Source organism: Haliaeetus albicilla, chromosome Z (genome assembly GCF_947461875.1).
Source record: "Haliaeetus albicilla chromosome Z, bHalAlb1.1, whole genome shotgun sequence".
In the NCBI taxonomy this organism is placed as follows: Eukaryota; Metazoa; Chordata; class Aves; order Accipitriformes; family Accipitridae; genus Haliaeetus; species Haliaeetus albicilla.
Genome location: NC_091516.1, coordinates 23023122 through 23038491, shown reverse-complemented (window position 1 = coordinate 23038491; position 15370 = coordinate 23023122). Strand labels below are relative to the sequence as shown.

The following is a 15370-nucleotide window of genomic DNA, read 5'->3' as shown; positions in this document are numbered from 1 at the left end:
TTGTGTTTGATTGTGTAACTGTATTCACTTGTTTACATGCTTGACTTTCAGAGTTCCACCTGCAAACGTATCAAATTCTAAAACAAAAGCATGCTAAAGATAGATATTTAGGTTTTTTAACATGAAGACAGACCACCAAACAATAAAACAGCAGACAACTTTATTCACTGTATTATTTTTTTTTAAGTATTCAGGGTACTGTAAACACTATGCATTCATTATTCTATTCAAATTAGCACCCCAGGTTGTAAAGAATCAATGTTTACAAGGAAATAGGCGGATCAATGTCCCAAATTTCAGTGTGTATCTTATTAACCCTTATACATGTCTTCCTGGACTCTTTCTCCCCTCCCCAAAATGTTCCAGAGAGAAGAAATAATTCTTCAGGGAAAATCATCACCTACATCTGAACGACAACCCAAAATGAGACAATCTCATCTAACTGTCCCAGAACTGTAAGGGAGTAAAACCCATTAAGAACAAAACTGGAGATGATTAGATATAACCTTGTCCATTTGTGTAAAAAAATCCATTTTACCAGCTAGGAACAGGAAGGGGAATGGATGTGAAATCATCTATTAAATATTCTCTGCTTGGAAGTGTTTTGATTGGGACACACTCACAGGTCTACCAACCAGGCCTTAGAATCAACATTGGGCAAAGCTACAGAAAATACTGCTCATGCTGGGACATGACTGTTTCAGTTATACCGTGCTCCTCTAAAGCATGTATAAGAATCCTTACCCATTCACTTTCCCAGACAGCTCAAATGTGAGCTCAATTCTGAATGCAACCTATAGAAAATAAGCATAGGAGGAAGGGTGCTAAGTGAACCTCCAGCATGGTATAAAGCAAGACAAGTTTCTTCCCCTCCAATAAGGACTGAAGGCACAGTTCCGTCAGTATGACAGGGAACAAACCAACAATCCACAGAATGGCATCAATCCCTCAAACACTGTGTTCATTACTTGCTGTGACTACGTTAAGTAACCTTTTTGTTGTCTCTTCTCATTCCTGCCAGACAGTGCTATTTACAGGTTAACGAACCCCTAGTGTTTAAGTAAATCAATCAGCGACAGCAAAGCATCAGAGGAATTTGGTGCACATGTGCTACTGAGAATGCAGAAGAGGGCTTTTTTTTTTCCTTGCCATAAACTTACTCCTACAAGGAAACAGCCACACTAAAATTTGCACTAACTAGCTCAAAATATAATCCATACTCAAAGATACAGTAAAATGTCTATCACCAATATTCAGCAATACCTATGCAGAGTTTAAAATACTACATTTGTGCTTTATGAACTTCTTATGAACATACTTATTGGATATCCTCAGCCCTCATTCCAGCTGACTTTACTCTGTTGAAGTGAAATCTGTAAATCCTTTTAGGGTATATAAATCACACCAACATTTTCAACATATGGAAGAAAACCTGGGTTGCTGAAGACCAAACATGTAATTTACAGAGAATGCCTCATTCTACAAATCAAAGAGAAACTCCTGTGGAAAGGAGATACTTCTAAATACATCTGACTTATAGTTTAGTGACATTTACAAGGCAAGTCTTCTGGAAAATTCTGTTTATAGTAGATTGATTTTATACTTGTTTTTCAAAAGAACACAAATCAAAAAATGTGTAAAAAGGAGGATCTCTTGTAAGCAGTCTCCTCTAAATCAAATATACTTACAGACTGCTTAAACATATTTAATTGCTCTTGCAGGCTCTGGGCTTTGTCAGCTTCTTTTTTCATCTCACTGAAATTCCACTTGAATTGTGCAAGTTTTAGGCGCAGTGAACGGCGTTCCACCTCTGCTGTATGAAGTCTTTGTGTAAATTCAAATATTTGCTTCTGCAAGGATGCTATGCTTTTCTGTTAGTAAACAGAAATAAATTCATGTGCTATAAAATGCACTATTTTAGCAACAAAGCCAATCACATTTAATAACCAAGAAAATTAGACAAAGCTGTCATTTTGTATTCCATCTGTAAAAGACACACACGAGTGCAAAAATGTGAAACTGTTTCACCTACTGTTGGGGGTTACTGAAAATTCTGTTTTCAAGCAGATACCTGTTTTCACGTAAGGCCCACAATAAAAGACAAATTATGTAAGAAAGAGTTTATCCTTCCATTTTGGTTAAAGGGGAGAAGGTTATGTTTACTGAAAGACAGAATACTAAGCAGGAAAAAAAAGAAAGGGAAAAAAAAAAAAAGAACCACCTTAACATTTTGTTAAAGCCAAAAGCAAGTTTGTTCTTATAAAGCAAATGTAATTTTGATAAAACTTTAAAAAGTCTTTTTCTTGGATACATCAAATCTCTTCTTAAAATTATCTGACAATAGAAGAAAAGATCTATTCATGCCCTAATGATTTTGGTGTTGCAAATCAACTTCTGATTCTCTACATAGTTGACTTCAATGTAACAGACTCATAAACAATCTGAAACAAAATTAATGGTACCATCAAGAGAGCTTCACTGTAACACTTATGCTGTGAACCTACTGTTTACATGAAGTGGCACTATAAATATGCATACCGTAACGGGCAGTCTGTCACACAATCCAGCTTCCAAGGCCTGGGTATTTATTTTATGAAGTCCATGAGCCAGCCTCTGTACCAAAGAGTCTTTCTCCAGATGAGTAATACTTCTGCTGCTGTCTAGTGGAATAGTCTCCATTATTACATTCAGCTTGTCCATAAGTTTTGAAAAGGAGTTCCTGGCTGCACTTGCAACTAAGTGTCCAGAAAGCCAGGGCTTTGGATCTTTCAGAAACAACAGCAAAAAAGAAACATCAAGTAGGTTATTAGTTTCTTTTTTTTTTTTTTGAAGTGCAAAAAAACCCAACAACAAATAGCATCTTTAAAACTCAGTAGGAAATTTCCATTGAAGAGTAGAAGACTGAGCTCACAGGATTATCTCAGAGAGACCTTGATACACATTTTGTATTTAGCAATGAACACTCTATTCCTACCAATCTTTGGATGGAAGAGTAGGATAGGATTCTAAAGAATAGGATTTGTTTGTCAAAAAATAATTTTCCAGGTTTTTTTATGGTTCTCCTCCAATAGTATACTTTCTTAAGTCATTCTTGGGTGTTCTAATTTTGTAATTCAGGAAACATATAAGGCAGATGCAAGCAAATGCAAGCCAGGTCAAGTATGTCAGATGTGATAGCACATGGTAAATCGCTATATCGCAATATTTACAATGCAAATTTCTGAGGGTTTCCTGACTCCTCTTCCCTCCCCTCTATAGATGTCTAAATCATTTGCTGTTGAAAATTAGTGAGGCTTGGTACCTTAATGCCATACTATTTATATTCTGAGACAAGAGAATATAATTTACCTTATTCCAAGGCAATTAAAATTTTACAGCTACAATTACTTATTTCCCCACAGGATTTTGGTAATCATCCTTCTCATATAATGGACTTAAGGCCCCAGCACACCCAACATGTCCTGCTTACTGCTAGATTCGTCAGGTCTGTAATTAATAATTGTGTTTAATGTTGATAAATAAAATTGTCAGTGCTCCTTCCACTAATTGGTATTCCAGATAACAGTTAATAGGTTTATTTATGCCTTAATAAAAGTCTTGTAATTTAGTTTTCCCTCTGCTAGGCAGGTCTTAATCTGTCATTACTTGTCTTATGATACTATCAGTGTAAGATGACAAGCATGGAAGAGCTTATTTACATTCAGTAGTACAGCAGATCTCCTGTTGCTGCAGTGAATTAAAATATTTACTTAAGAGTATAAACAGAAAAAAAAGAACAATAGCTTTTTTAAGTTAAAGAATTTCTTTTTATAAATGGGGAGGATAAAACCAAAGTTCAAAGCAAACAAAACATGATTATTGATATTTTCAGATTATAATTCTCATGAAGAATTTATCATTTACACATATGAGATAAAATTTATCTGCAAGAAAAAAAAAGCCACATGATAAACTCAAATATTCCTTTTTCAGAGCCATTCTTCTGCTTGGTTTCAAAATACCACCATTCCAATGACTCCAGTTAAGCACTGGAGTACCACTTTTGAGTATATGCTCTCTATAACCCCAGCTATTAGTAGATCTGTCTTTTCTTCATGTCTAAGATAGCACTCTTTCTATTCATGATTAAAGCTAAAAATCTTACCCAGCATTCTTCTCATACCCTGAAGAAACTGCTATTGCAATGCTCTGTCTACTTTGGCCAAGGTTCCTCTCTTTTCCTTATGTCAGCTCTCTATTACCAATCACACGAAAGATAAGCTACCTTCATCATTTTAACTCTTATCACAGATTATCCTGTCCTACCTGTCTTTCAGTTTCAAAGACCATCTCTTTTCTCCTGTCATCATGCATTCACTAGTTTGAATGTTTAGTTAAATTAACTTGAAATTAAAACTAGAACATTTGTACTGCCTTCCATGTAAGATGACACCAAAATCTTCTAAAAAGCTCCCCCCTGCCATGATTTTTGGTAAATATCAAAACAAGGATATTGTCAATGCATCACTGTTCCTTCATTTTTCCTAGTATTTCCACCTGGTATCTCATTTTACACAAGATTGCCTGTGTGCCAGAAAATACAGTATTTCTCCATATATGCAGTACCTAGGATGACAGCCCCTTTCCCTATGTCTAGAACCCCCAGCTTAACTGTACTAAAAATAAATCAATAATAATAGTTCAGGCAATTGTGCTGTAGCATTTTGAAATGATCATGCCACTTCACAACCAGGATTCCTATTATCCAGCATCCACAACTTAAGTCACTTTCTTGGGATGGGAAATAAGAAAGTAAATCATTGCCTCTGTTGGGGTTTTTTTATGAAGAACAGTTTGGAATAAATACACAGAAATATGTCGATGCAAGTTACTGACTTCTTGGAAAGACGAAATGAGAAAGTAATGCAATTCCACAAGGAACAGTATCTATAATCATTGGGAAGAGAATATACAGTTTAAGTATATACAATTTAAGTATCTGCCCACAAAGGATCAAGTAATTACAATAAAAGTATTAAATTATATACATTGCCATGTGTATAAGAAATTGTTAACACAAATACAGGTATATCACAGAGCAATTAATTGTTATATTAAATAAATGAAGAAAAAGACAATGAAAAGTGACAAATTTACTTCACTGACAGATGAAGAAAGAATTCTTGTTTACTCTGTTTTGGTGAAATATAACAGTCAGCAGGACAAACTTAGTAATACTACACAAGACTAAAATTGTCATGCTAAGCTTCAAAAGCTTGTGTATGTAACAGTTGATGATATTTGTATTCAAAAAGCTTGACCTTTACTTTCTCTGGTTTATCGCAGTACAGATTCTGTTCAAACAAACCTACAAAACTCACCTTAGAAAAAAACAGATGAAAACAAAACAAAAAACCCCAACACTTTAATGAACTTGTATTCAAACTGAAGCTAAGAGATCACGTCAAGACATGCTGGAATGAGAACCAAACTAATGAACAGTGTGAAGGGAAATGATCGTGCATTACAAACCAAGACCACTTTTTTTAAAGTTAAAAACTTAAGAAATGTGCCTCAAATCACCAGAGTGCACAAGTCCAAAAGTTCCAGTGTTATCCGAGTGATATGGATTTGGTTTCTTTCAACTGCCTCAAACGTTTCCTCAGAACCTAGCCATCTTTAAAAGCAATTTTTAAGGCACCGAACCATTCCATATTGTAGATGCAGATAGTGCTTTCTTGTGCCTACTCTCTCCTGTGATGTGCAGTCTAATCTGGAACTGCCATTATTTCAAGATCTGAAGAGAGCAGATGCCTCTCAGATTGCCTATTTACATTAAAAAAAATTTTTCAAAATAATTTAAGCCAGTTTGAAAATTTAAATCCTATTTGAAATAGGACTTACAGAACATAAAATAATTTCCTAAGTATGCAAGCTTTCTTTCAATTATATTCCTTCAGAGCCTTATCACTTCGATACTTCTGGAAATTTCATGTCAAACTTTAAATTATTTATTACTATTTTTTGAATCAAAGGTTCTTGGAATACTTTTGATCTCATGAGCAATGGAATTCCAAGTAATACATGAGCAGTTAGATCTTGAGGTTTTGTGAAAGTAACTTAAAATAGAGATAAGCTATGAAAGAATCACCAAACTGACTGTGGCCATAACATTCTTAGCATGGCTTTTCCTAATTCTCAAAATCAAAACTGTGTTCAGTGCAGAGATAGCAAGTAAATACAGTCCACCAGAATTTTCATGTGCTTCAATACTGGCAAAGTATCATAAGGTTTAGGGTGTTCCAACCAGTCACTTCAGCACATCGATGCTGCTGTCAAGTTTCTCTTGATACTTTTTCAATTTGCTGTTCTTACTCAACACTGTATGTACAGGAACACTTGCAGTATAAAGCCTCTAAATACCCTGAAACACAGTTCAAACAGTTTTGTAAGGATGTAAAATTAAGTTACAGAAAACAGGATGATCAAAGAAGAGACCACCTAAAACTGAACTGAAACACTTGTGATTCAATGGTTGACTTCTGGTACCAGTTTACTGTTCAGGATTCTGGGAAATAGATCACCTTCTCTCTGTCCTGCTATTTCCCTTTATTCATATAAATTATCCTTCCTTTAATATCCTTATTCTGTGACAGAATTGCTGGGACTTTGAAACTACCAGTTACGAAAGAACTAAGGATGACAGCAATGCAGAGAAACCAAGCGAGATCTTATATCAGTCCTCACTGCAAAGACATTAAGGAAGATAGTTAACAGCTGGGAATCAAGAGGTGACATTTCCAGAGACTGGCACATAGTAGAATTCTATATGAAGAGAGACTGAGGAAATTCGGGAGCATAGACACAAATCTAATTAAGCATACACTTAAGAGAGGGAACACAGCAGAGACATAAAATAAGGAGTGCTATACATTGTGTAAGTTGAGAGCATTTTATTTCTCTCTCAAAACCCACAAGATGGCAAGTAAACCAGATGAAAAGAGTATCCATCAAATTGAACTGTTTTCCAGACTTGGAAATTCTAGATTCATATCATATAAAACACAGCAGGAAATTATTTTCTCTCAGCAGCGGTAATGTCCCAGCTTGAATATGTGCCAGTTTTAGGGCCTGCACTTAAGAAATACACAGATCAAATAGACAGAAATTATGTAGATTTTCTCCATAGAAAAAAAATTAGGTTGAGCTTTAGTAAAATACTTTCAGAATATTAGAACAGTGGAACAAGATAACTAGGAAGCTTGTAAGTATTACTTCATTTGAAGCTTTTAAGAACAAGTTAGCCAAATATCTATTGGCGTGGTGTAGTGGGGTTTTTTCCTAGCTGACAAGAAATCAGGCAAACCTGTTTATATGCTTTGTAGAAGCACTCTCCAGCCTTCTGTTTCCATGACTCTGTATACCAAAATGATAAAGTATCATATCACCAATTAAATAAAATCAATCTGTTCCAACAATACAGGTCTCTAGATATTTTATCCAGAATAGTTTAGATAAAATCCTAAAAATGGAGATGATGTAACCACCTGATTATTTTTATCTTCTACTACAATAATATAATTTTAAAATTACCTGTTTTGTTAACAACATCCTGTAATTCAGTGACAGAACTGATTATTGCAGCAAGGAGGTTAGAACTAGTAAACCAGCTGAGTGCTTCAACACAGCGAATTTGTTCTTCTTCGCAACCTGTGAAACAGAATCGTAGCCAGCAATAAAACTGATTTACTTAGATAAGGCACACTACTATCTCCAGCTCCTTCAGAAATTGACCAAAACTAAGTATATAAGCCACAAACTAATTCTTCTTTCAGAACAATTTAGACTGTATTAAATATGCTTCCAGAACTACTAAACCAGAAAAGTAGAAGGATCTTCTGGTTTGGGAAACATTTTTGGTACCATTTAACCTTGTAGGGGGAAGCATGAGCTGGTCTGCTAACAGAAAGGGACAGGAAGACTACATAATCTCTAAAGAAAAATTTAGAAATCCTATCCTAATATTTTACCTGAATCAGAAAGCAATTTTTGCAGTTTTAGTAGGAAAATAAATATTAAAAGTGATTAATAAAAGCAGAGGAAGTATCTTTCCAAAAATAAGTTGATGGTCAATCACTTAGGAACATTACAAGATATTTACCACAGAAAAGATGCGGTAGCACCTAGTTCTGAAATCTGGAACGCAAATGTCAAGGATATCAAAAAGTCTGAGTTCGTGTGTGTAGTTGTAACTTTTTTTTTTTAATGCTTAACAGACTTAAGCATTTCCTTTTAGGGGAAATTACATTTGTCAAGAAATCCAGAACTCACAAATCCAGAAACTACATTTGTCAAAATGTCATTAAATTTGTCTTTACACTCTATTAATAATAGCATTACTATTTGTTATTCACTAACCATGTAATTTGACATAACACTTATCAAAGAAGAAAACAATTAGCTTACTTGACAGATTACGCTTGCCTTTGGAGTCTCCGATACAAACGAGAATTCCAATGCCTTCTTTGAAGCCATTAACCCAGGAGAAGAGGGAATTAGAAGACTGAGCTAAAACTTTAAGTCTGTTAGCTGCCAAAACTGCAATCACACCTCTTCGGAATACATGAATCAGGCCTTTGAATGTTCTTTTTTTCATTTTTGCTTCATCTTGATTGTTTTCTGCTACATCAGAGAGAGCATAAACTAGGGTCCTAATCTCCTGGTTCACTAATTCATAAATGTTGACCTGATCCTGCAGAAGGTCTCTTTGGGAAGACATAGCACAAGATCGGCTATAGAGAGGATACAGGGCACCTGCCAATAGTGCACAGGCTGCCAGGAGAGCTGAATGCTCCTTCTGAACCTGCATTAACATATTTTTCACAGAAACATTTTCAAGGGCCAATTTCTCCTGTCTTTTTTCAAGGACATAAATTTTTTCCTTGTTTTTCTCTGCTGTTTCTTGGTATTCCTGGGATAAGGGAAAAAAACAAACAAAACCAGAAGAAATATTAACTAGAAGACATTTTTTAAAATAACAAAATCATTTTTACCTAGACAAAAGCTAAATAAAATTAATTTTTTTTCAGATTCAAATAACAGATTAAAGGAACAAACATTATTAGTAATTATTAGTAATGACTGTCGAAGTATCTCTCCTAGCAAACAGTTACAGAACCAGGTATATGAAAACAAATCAATAGTATGAGAAAAATTTGCACAATCTTCAACTACAAATGGACTCCAGATTTCTGACGATAATCCACCAATACTGCAATAGCCCACAGAAAGTCCAACAATACCTCGTTGTCCACAATACAGTTTTATGACCTGGCTTAACAGTAAGCAATTACACGCTCCAATTTCAGAAAGAACATTGCTCTTCAAAGCAGAAAAGAAAGTTAGTGTAAGAGAGAGGAAAAAAAGAAGGAAGACTGGCAGATAAACCTAGGCAGATTGGCAGCAGCTGGGAAAGGGGAAGTAAAGGTGATATCTTAATTACTTTCTAATCAACCCCCTACTTACATATTCACAGATTAATTAGGTCTCATACAAAATTAAGTTTTTTGAAAAGAACAGTGTAATACAGATATTTTTATTTTGACTAGTGCCATTACAGATGTTTTCAACTTGCAGAACATTTTTTCTTTTTCTCTATATGCCCTGAAATAAGGAAAGAGGGAGATTTAAAACAGTAAACCAGTGCAGCAAAATGAAGACACTAACAAGGCAGGGAATGCCAGCACTAAGGTTAGACCATGCAGACTGGTTGCTTTTGATAACATGCAGCTCTTGTACAGGAATCAAGACACTACGCTGGGTCCTCAGAGACTGACTGGCTTCTTGATGCCCGAGAGTCCTCTGATTTGAACAACCACTTGAGGCTACATTTAAACAGGATCCCGTAGTATAAGACAACAAATTTCAGGCACTACTCACAAAGAACCCACAAGCTCAAGTTAAATGCTTACGCTCCAGTTACAATACATGGACTCAGAAAGGCAAACATGAATGGCACGACAAATCCATATTATGAAGAAAAGAGTGAATTATGCTAAGTTCCAGCTACCCCTCTTAGAGCTATAAGTAATTTTGTTAAAAATGGAGAGAGAGGTTAGCAGTGGCCAAAAGAGAAGTAAAATGGTGTCATCCAGCCACATTCCCATGTGTTCTGTTTGGTACAGGTCCCCAGCAAGTGGTGAGGCGGGCACCCTAGCTTTTTGACCCTCCTCCATCCTGCAAGAACAACAGGCAAAAAAATAAAAAAGCTATCCCTAGAATGGAAATTAATTGTATGGAGATGTACCCTAGTCACTTCAGAATGTCTTTGACCAAATTAATTTTTATTTTTTTTTTGAAGAGGAAGAATTTGTAGTGTTACTAAAATACTTTCTGTGATACAAAAATAGAGTAGGTAACTAGAAGATTTAATTACAAAATGCAATTTACAGGCCTCATATGTCACTTTACTACTCTAAAATTAAGTACGAACATGTACAATACTTTCAGTGCTACTGCATTATTTACAGTGTTTGATTTTTATAGAAAAAAACCCTGATAGCATGACTGGAAGGAACTGAAAAGGTAAGCTGAATTTAGAAAACAGCTTATGGTTTCTGGCCATCACAGGTGAAAGGCCAGTATCTGAGTAAACAAAGTGTGATCCCTACGGGGCTGTTGGGCAGCAATACTAACATTCCATGCTCTGGCTAATTAAAGCTTATTTTTTAAAAAAGCTTAGTGTTTTTATGCTTATGGTTATACGGTAATAAGCAAAAGGGAACAGGACAATCTCTGACTACAGAAATGTAGAAGTTTTGTAAGAAAATACACCTTGATTTTACCAGCTAATAACTGCTTTTGTCTTACCCCGCACTGTTTCTAGTGTTTTCTTTGAAGCTTAAAAGCACAGTTTTTGAAAGGGACATAGAACTCTCTTCCTAACATTGGCAAGCCAGCTTCCTTCAGCGTTTGAGCTTTGAGGGACACCTCACTGGGCTGCAGAACTTGGCGGGTTCCCAAGAATCCTTAACAAAAAATCAGGTGCTACTAGCAACACTGTTTTATCCTACTTCTTACTGGATCCTTACCCTTCATTCTGGCATGGAAACAGAACTGGAAACTAGAAATATAATGACACTATGACTTGAAAAGGTTTTCCTGTATTTCAGCCGTTTTATTTTTCTAAATATATACATCTATATATCTAAATAAACAACTTCAACAACACTGTCCTCCATTTCTTTCCTGTAAGTACATGGGCCAGACATGTCTATCAAAGACACCTAGTGGGTCAGGAGCAGTATAGTTATGCGTACTTCTCCTTTTGCATTGATTCCACTGACTTTTGAGAAAATTGCAAGATACCACAGCCTTTAGCTAATTCACCTGCCTTGCTGTAAAAGCAAGGCTTCCAAACCAAAAAAAAAGGCAATAAAAACCATTTTTCTCCCTAGAGAACTTTTTCCCTTTTCTATTTAGCAAACCTTTTATTTTTCTGTTGAAATTAACATTTTTAACATAGTTACAGGATTTTTCTCTTACAACATGTTTTTGCATATCAGAACAAAACCCTTCTATTTTAAGTTGTTGCCACAAAAAATGGGGACAGATTAATAAATGTGTACATAATAAACAACAACTGATAGTTAAAATTCAGAGGACATTTCCTATGAGACTGTGCACAGTCTGAATAAATAATTTGTGTGAGGCTAAGGAACAGACATAGTAACGTTTTCAAAATGGCACACTATGAGATCAAGAGGATGGCACTCCTGCTACAAAAGGCAAGGAAAAAGGATATGCATTTTAAGCTCCATTGACTCTCCAAGCATGCAAGGGGTAAAAGATACTCAAGTCTTCAAAAAAGCAATCAGGATTAGGACAGCCCTAGCAGCAGACATCCATGGACCCTATGGATCCCAGAAAGGGAAAGGCTTAATCTGGTGTTTGCAGGTCCAAAGTCAGTCACAAATTAGAAATCCAGAAGAAATTAGACTGTCTTCTTCCCAGACTGACACTGAATGGTAAGGAAGGCAAACTGGAACATGGGATGGAAAAAAGATGAGACAAAGTTTTGTTGAATCATCAAAGTGTATACAGACATTGCGCTGCCTAGATTACAGCACTACCAGCCTGTACTCCAACACTACATAACCTGTGTCAGAAAGCATGCCTAGATGTTTCTAAGGGAAAGCATTTCCTTTTTAGAAACCCAGTAGTCCTGTACAGCAAGTTGACAGATAAAGTCTTTTCCAGAAGACATGCCTAATGCACACTCCACAAAAGAGAGCCAGGTTTTCAGTACATGGTCTGCTTGCTGTCTACACAATTCAGCTAGGAAGACTGGGAGGTTCAGCACCATCCCGAAGAATGGCGCAGTACTGCACAGCACCAATTCTCCACAATACACTAGAGTTCTGTAAGAGAGGACTCAGACCTTTCTTTTGTGCAGCATCCATAGAAGGTAGAAATCTGAAATGCGTAACTTCACTTTAGGAAGTAAAAGTAATTTTTTAAATTAAAATTAAGCTTTCTCCTTTCATCATTCTTTCTGCTGGCAATCATTTCATAAGATGAAACTACAGGATGTTGGGGGAACTTAGTATAGTCTGGATGCCACTTATTCCACTCATAGGGATGTTTTTAGCATTGTCAATATCCAATGTAAATATCAACCAAAAATATATACAAGATTTCCCAAGAAATTACCATAAGTTGCTCTGTCCAAAGAATACTTTACAAATACATTTTTTGGAGTGCAAAGACTTCCAAGCCCAAAATCTGAGTCAAATACAGCATTCTTCTGATGAAGAAAGTTTCAGATAGCAGTCAGAAATAACAAGGCATATCTTAGTTTCTCTATTTCACAACACTTTTAACTGAAACACATGTAAAGGAATGTGACTGTAAAGACAGTGAACTGTGGTTCTAGAATAACAGTGAAAATTTTAGACTGCAAATAACTTTTCCAACAATCAGTGATGACAGTTTTACACTTTTGAACCACTGCTCACTGTAGTATCTGTATAACAAAGTCCTTTAATATTGTTGAAATCTCCCACTGTAACTGCTAATTGGTTCTTAGGGTCAGAAGGTATATACCTAAATTTATCCCCTGATGACACCATATTACTGTTACTCTACAGAATCTTTCAAAGCATGACACTGAAAAAGGAACTGCTGCCCTATATAATTCTTAAAATAAGCATTTTCAATCTTACAGCTTTAACATTTCTGTAATGTTTTAACAAAGTCATATACTTCTTATTATAAATGAAGTTAATACTACCACGTTGTTGGGTTTTTTTATTTTAAAGGTATACTAAAAATTCCCAAACAACCTTAAATTGGTTAGGAGCTTAAACTACTGAAATAATCCATTAAATATTTACAACAAAAAAAAAAATCAGAAGTTCACAGCACCATACCTGTGCCCTTGCATGAACTTCCCCAAGGAGACCCGAGTACTGCTGTTCCAGATACTTTTTTTGTTTCTGCCAACAGCTTTCCTGTGCTTTCATCTGTTCAGCCATTTTGCTAAAAGCATCTTCCTGGTTCTGCTGAAGCTCCTTCATAGTATCAGACTTGTTCTTACAAACATATTCTAAGTGAGATATCTGTGTGACAAGCATTTAAAAATAAATTCTTTTACCTCTCAAAACACCTTTTTACTTTTAATTGTACATATTAATTTAAGTACGAACTATTCCAGCATAAAATCTAAACTGTAATTTCTTCAACGCTTTTATTAAAACTAAGTAAAAGCCTTTCACAACAGATTACTTACTTAAATCTTGCAACAAAACTGAGACATATTTTGGAACAATGAATCTTCCCTGGTTTCAGTTTTGCCATCCTTATACACCTTGCAGATATCTGTTGTCTTCTTTGTTGGAAACCTGAACTGGACACTTCCCTTTTTTTGAAACAAATGCATTAAATCTTGTGCTGCTAAACTAGTAATCTGAGTATACCAGTCCTTCAGCAGTTTGCAAGGATTGCAAGTAATAATGAAAAAACAGCCCCTGATTTTATTTTTTCTTTTATTGGAAAGCCAAAACATTTCATATATTATTAAGTATTAAAATAATTTCAGAAAATTTTAGCATACAGAATGTTTTTCTCACAAGTAGATCATTAGTTTATGATGTATTTTCAACAAGCATGAAGGGATGCACTCTGTGGTTTAACTTTGCAGCTCCCATGCAAACTAAATGGCGGAATGAATCACACTAACTATTACCTCTAAATACACATGCCTACACTTTGTTGCTAGAGAACATTGGCAAGATACCTTCCAAATAGATGACACAAAACTGCAGGAGAAAAATTTTGTTCTCAGAAAGCAGGTACAAGACAAGTAACACCACCACCCCAAATCCCTGAAAAGCTGGTATGTACATGAAAAGAGCTCTAGAGACCTCACAATCAATCTTAATAACCATACTAAACTAAAAAGCAAGAAACAATAAGACACAAACCCCCCAAACACTGCAAATAATGTTCACTCCCTTCCATTCCCTTTCCTCCTCTGCTTCAAAAGGAAAATAGAAAGGAACGTCTAATCTGCATAATCCAGATTTTATGCTATCCCTCTTTAGTAATTTCCATTGACTGCTGGGGTATTTACTAAACGATGGGCTGAGACAAAACCATTGACCGTTACCAGTCCTGTCCCTTACTTGGGCCAGAAGAGTGGTCACAATTCCAGCAGATGACAAACATCCAAAAGAGCTTTTCCCTTCCTGTGCCTCAAGAACAATGTGTCAGGGCAACCAAGATCTGGAGTTGCTCTACTAGATTGTAGGACTGGCCTGATCAATGGAGCCAGAACATGAACTGAAATCCTTAAGACTGGCATATGTCAGTCTGTGGAACCAGTTTAAGTTATTTACAAAGAGGTCTTTTCATTCCTAAAAACACGGGGATTTCTGGGGCGAAAGGCCGCATAAGCTTATTCACATTAAAATAATTCAGAAAAGTACAGCTTCTCCCTTAAACAAATACTGACATGTTTTATAAAAACAAGTATTTTCTGTTGTATTTCTGAATACAAATTTCATAATCCAAAACTTACAATTAAACAAAACCCCACACTGGCATTTTTCAGATAGTACCTCTGAATCATAAACATATAATTTAAAGATGATGTTCCTGGAGTAAGTGCATTGCATTTCTGTTTTATGCTAAAATAAAGACTTGCTTTATTAGTGTAAATGACTAAGTTCTTTGAATTGCTTCATCAGTAAGATTAATTTATTTTCTTTTAATTAGGTCCCTGTGGCTAATATTGGCTAGTACTATTAGCATGTCCTGCACAGGAAGTGGAGCTTAGAGACTTCATACAGACTTCAGTCACATTTACATGCCCACAGCAATGGCATCAAAC

At 35.6% G+C, this 15370-nt stretch overlaps 1 protein-coding gene across 3 annotated transcripts in view; it reads right to left on the bottom strand.

Annotated features, from left to right (window-relative positions):
• The window catches only part of CCDC171 (coiled-coil domain containing 171), a 155933-nt gene that overhangs the window by 78674 nt on the left and 61889 nt on the right, over window positions 1–15370 (bottom strand). For all 3 annotated transcript variants that reach the window (XM_069776854.1, XM_069776855.1, XM_069776856.1), the window contains exons 15-19: window positions 13410–13598; window positions 8446–8950; window positions 7573–7689; window positions 2539–2765; window positions 1689–1871 (exon numbers count right to left, since the gene is read on the bottom strand). In XM_069776854.1, the coding sequence (XP_069632955.1) occupies window positions 1689–1871; window positions 2539–2765; window positions 7573–7689; window positions 8446–8950; window positions 13410–13598 (1221 nt within the window). The remainder of the gene's footprint in view (window positions 1–1688; window positions 1872–2538; window positions 2766–7572; window positions 7690–8445; window positions 8951–13409; window positions 13599–15370) is intronic.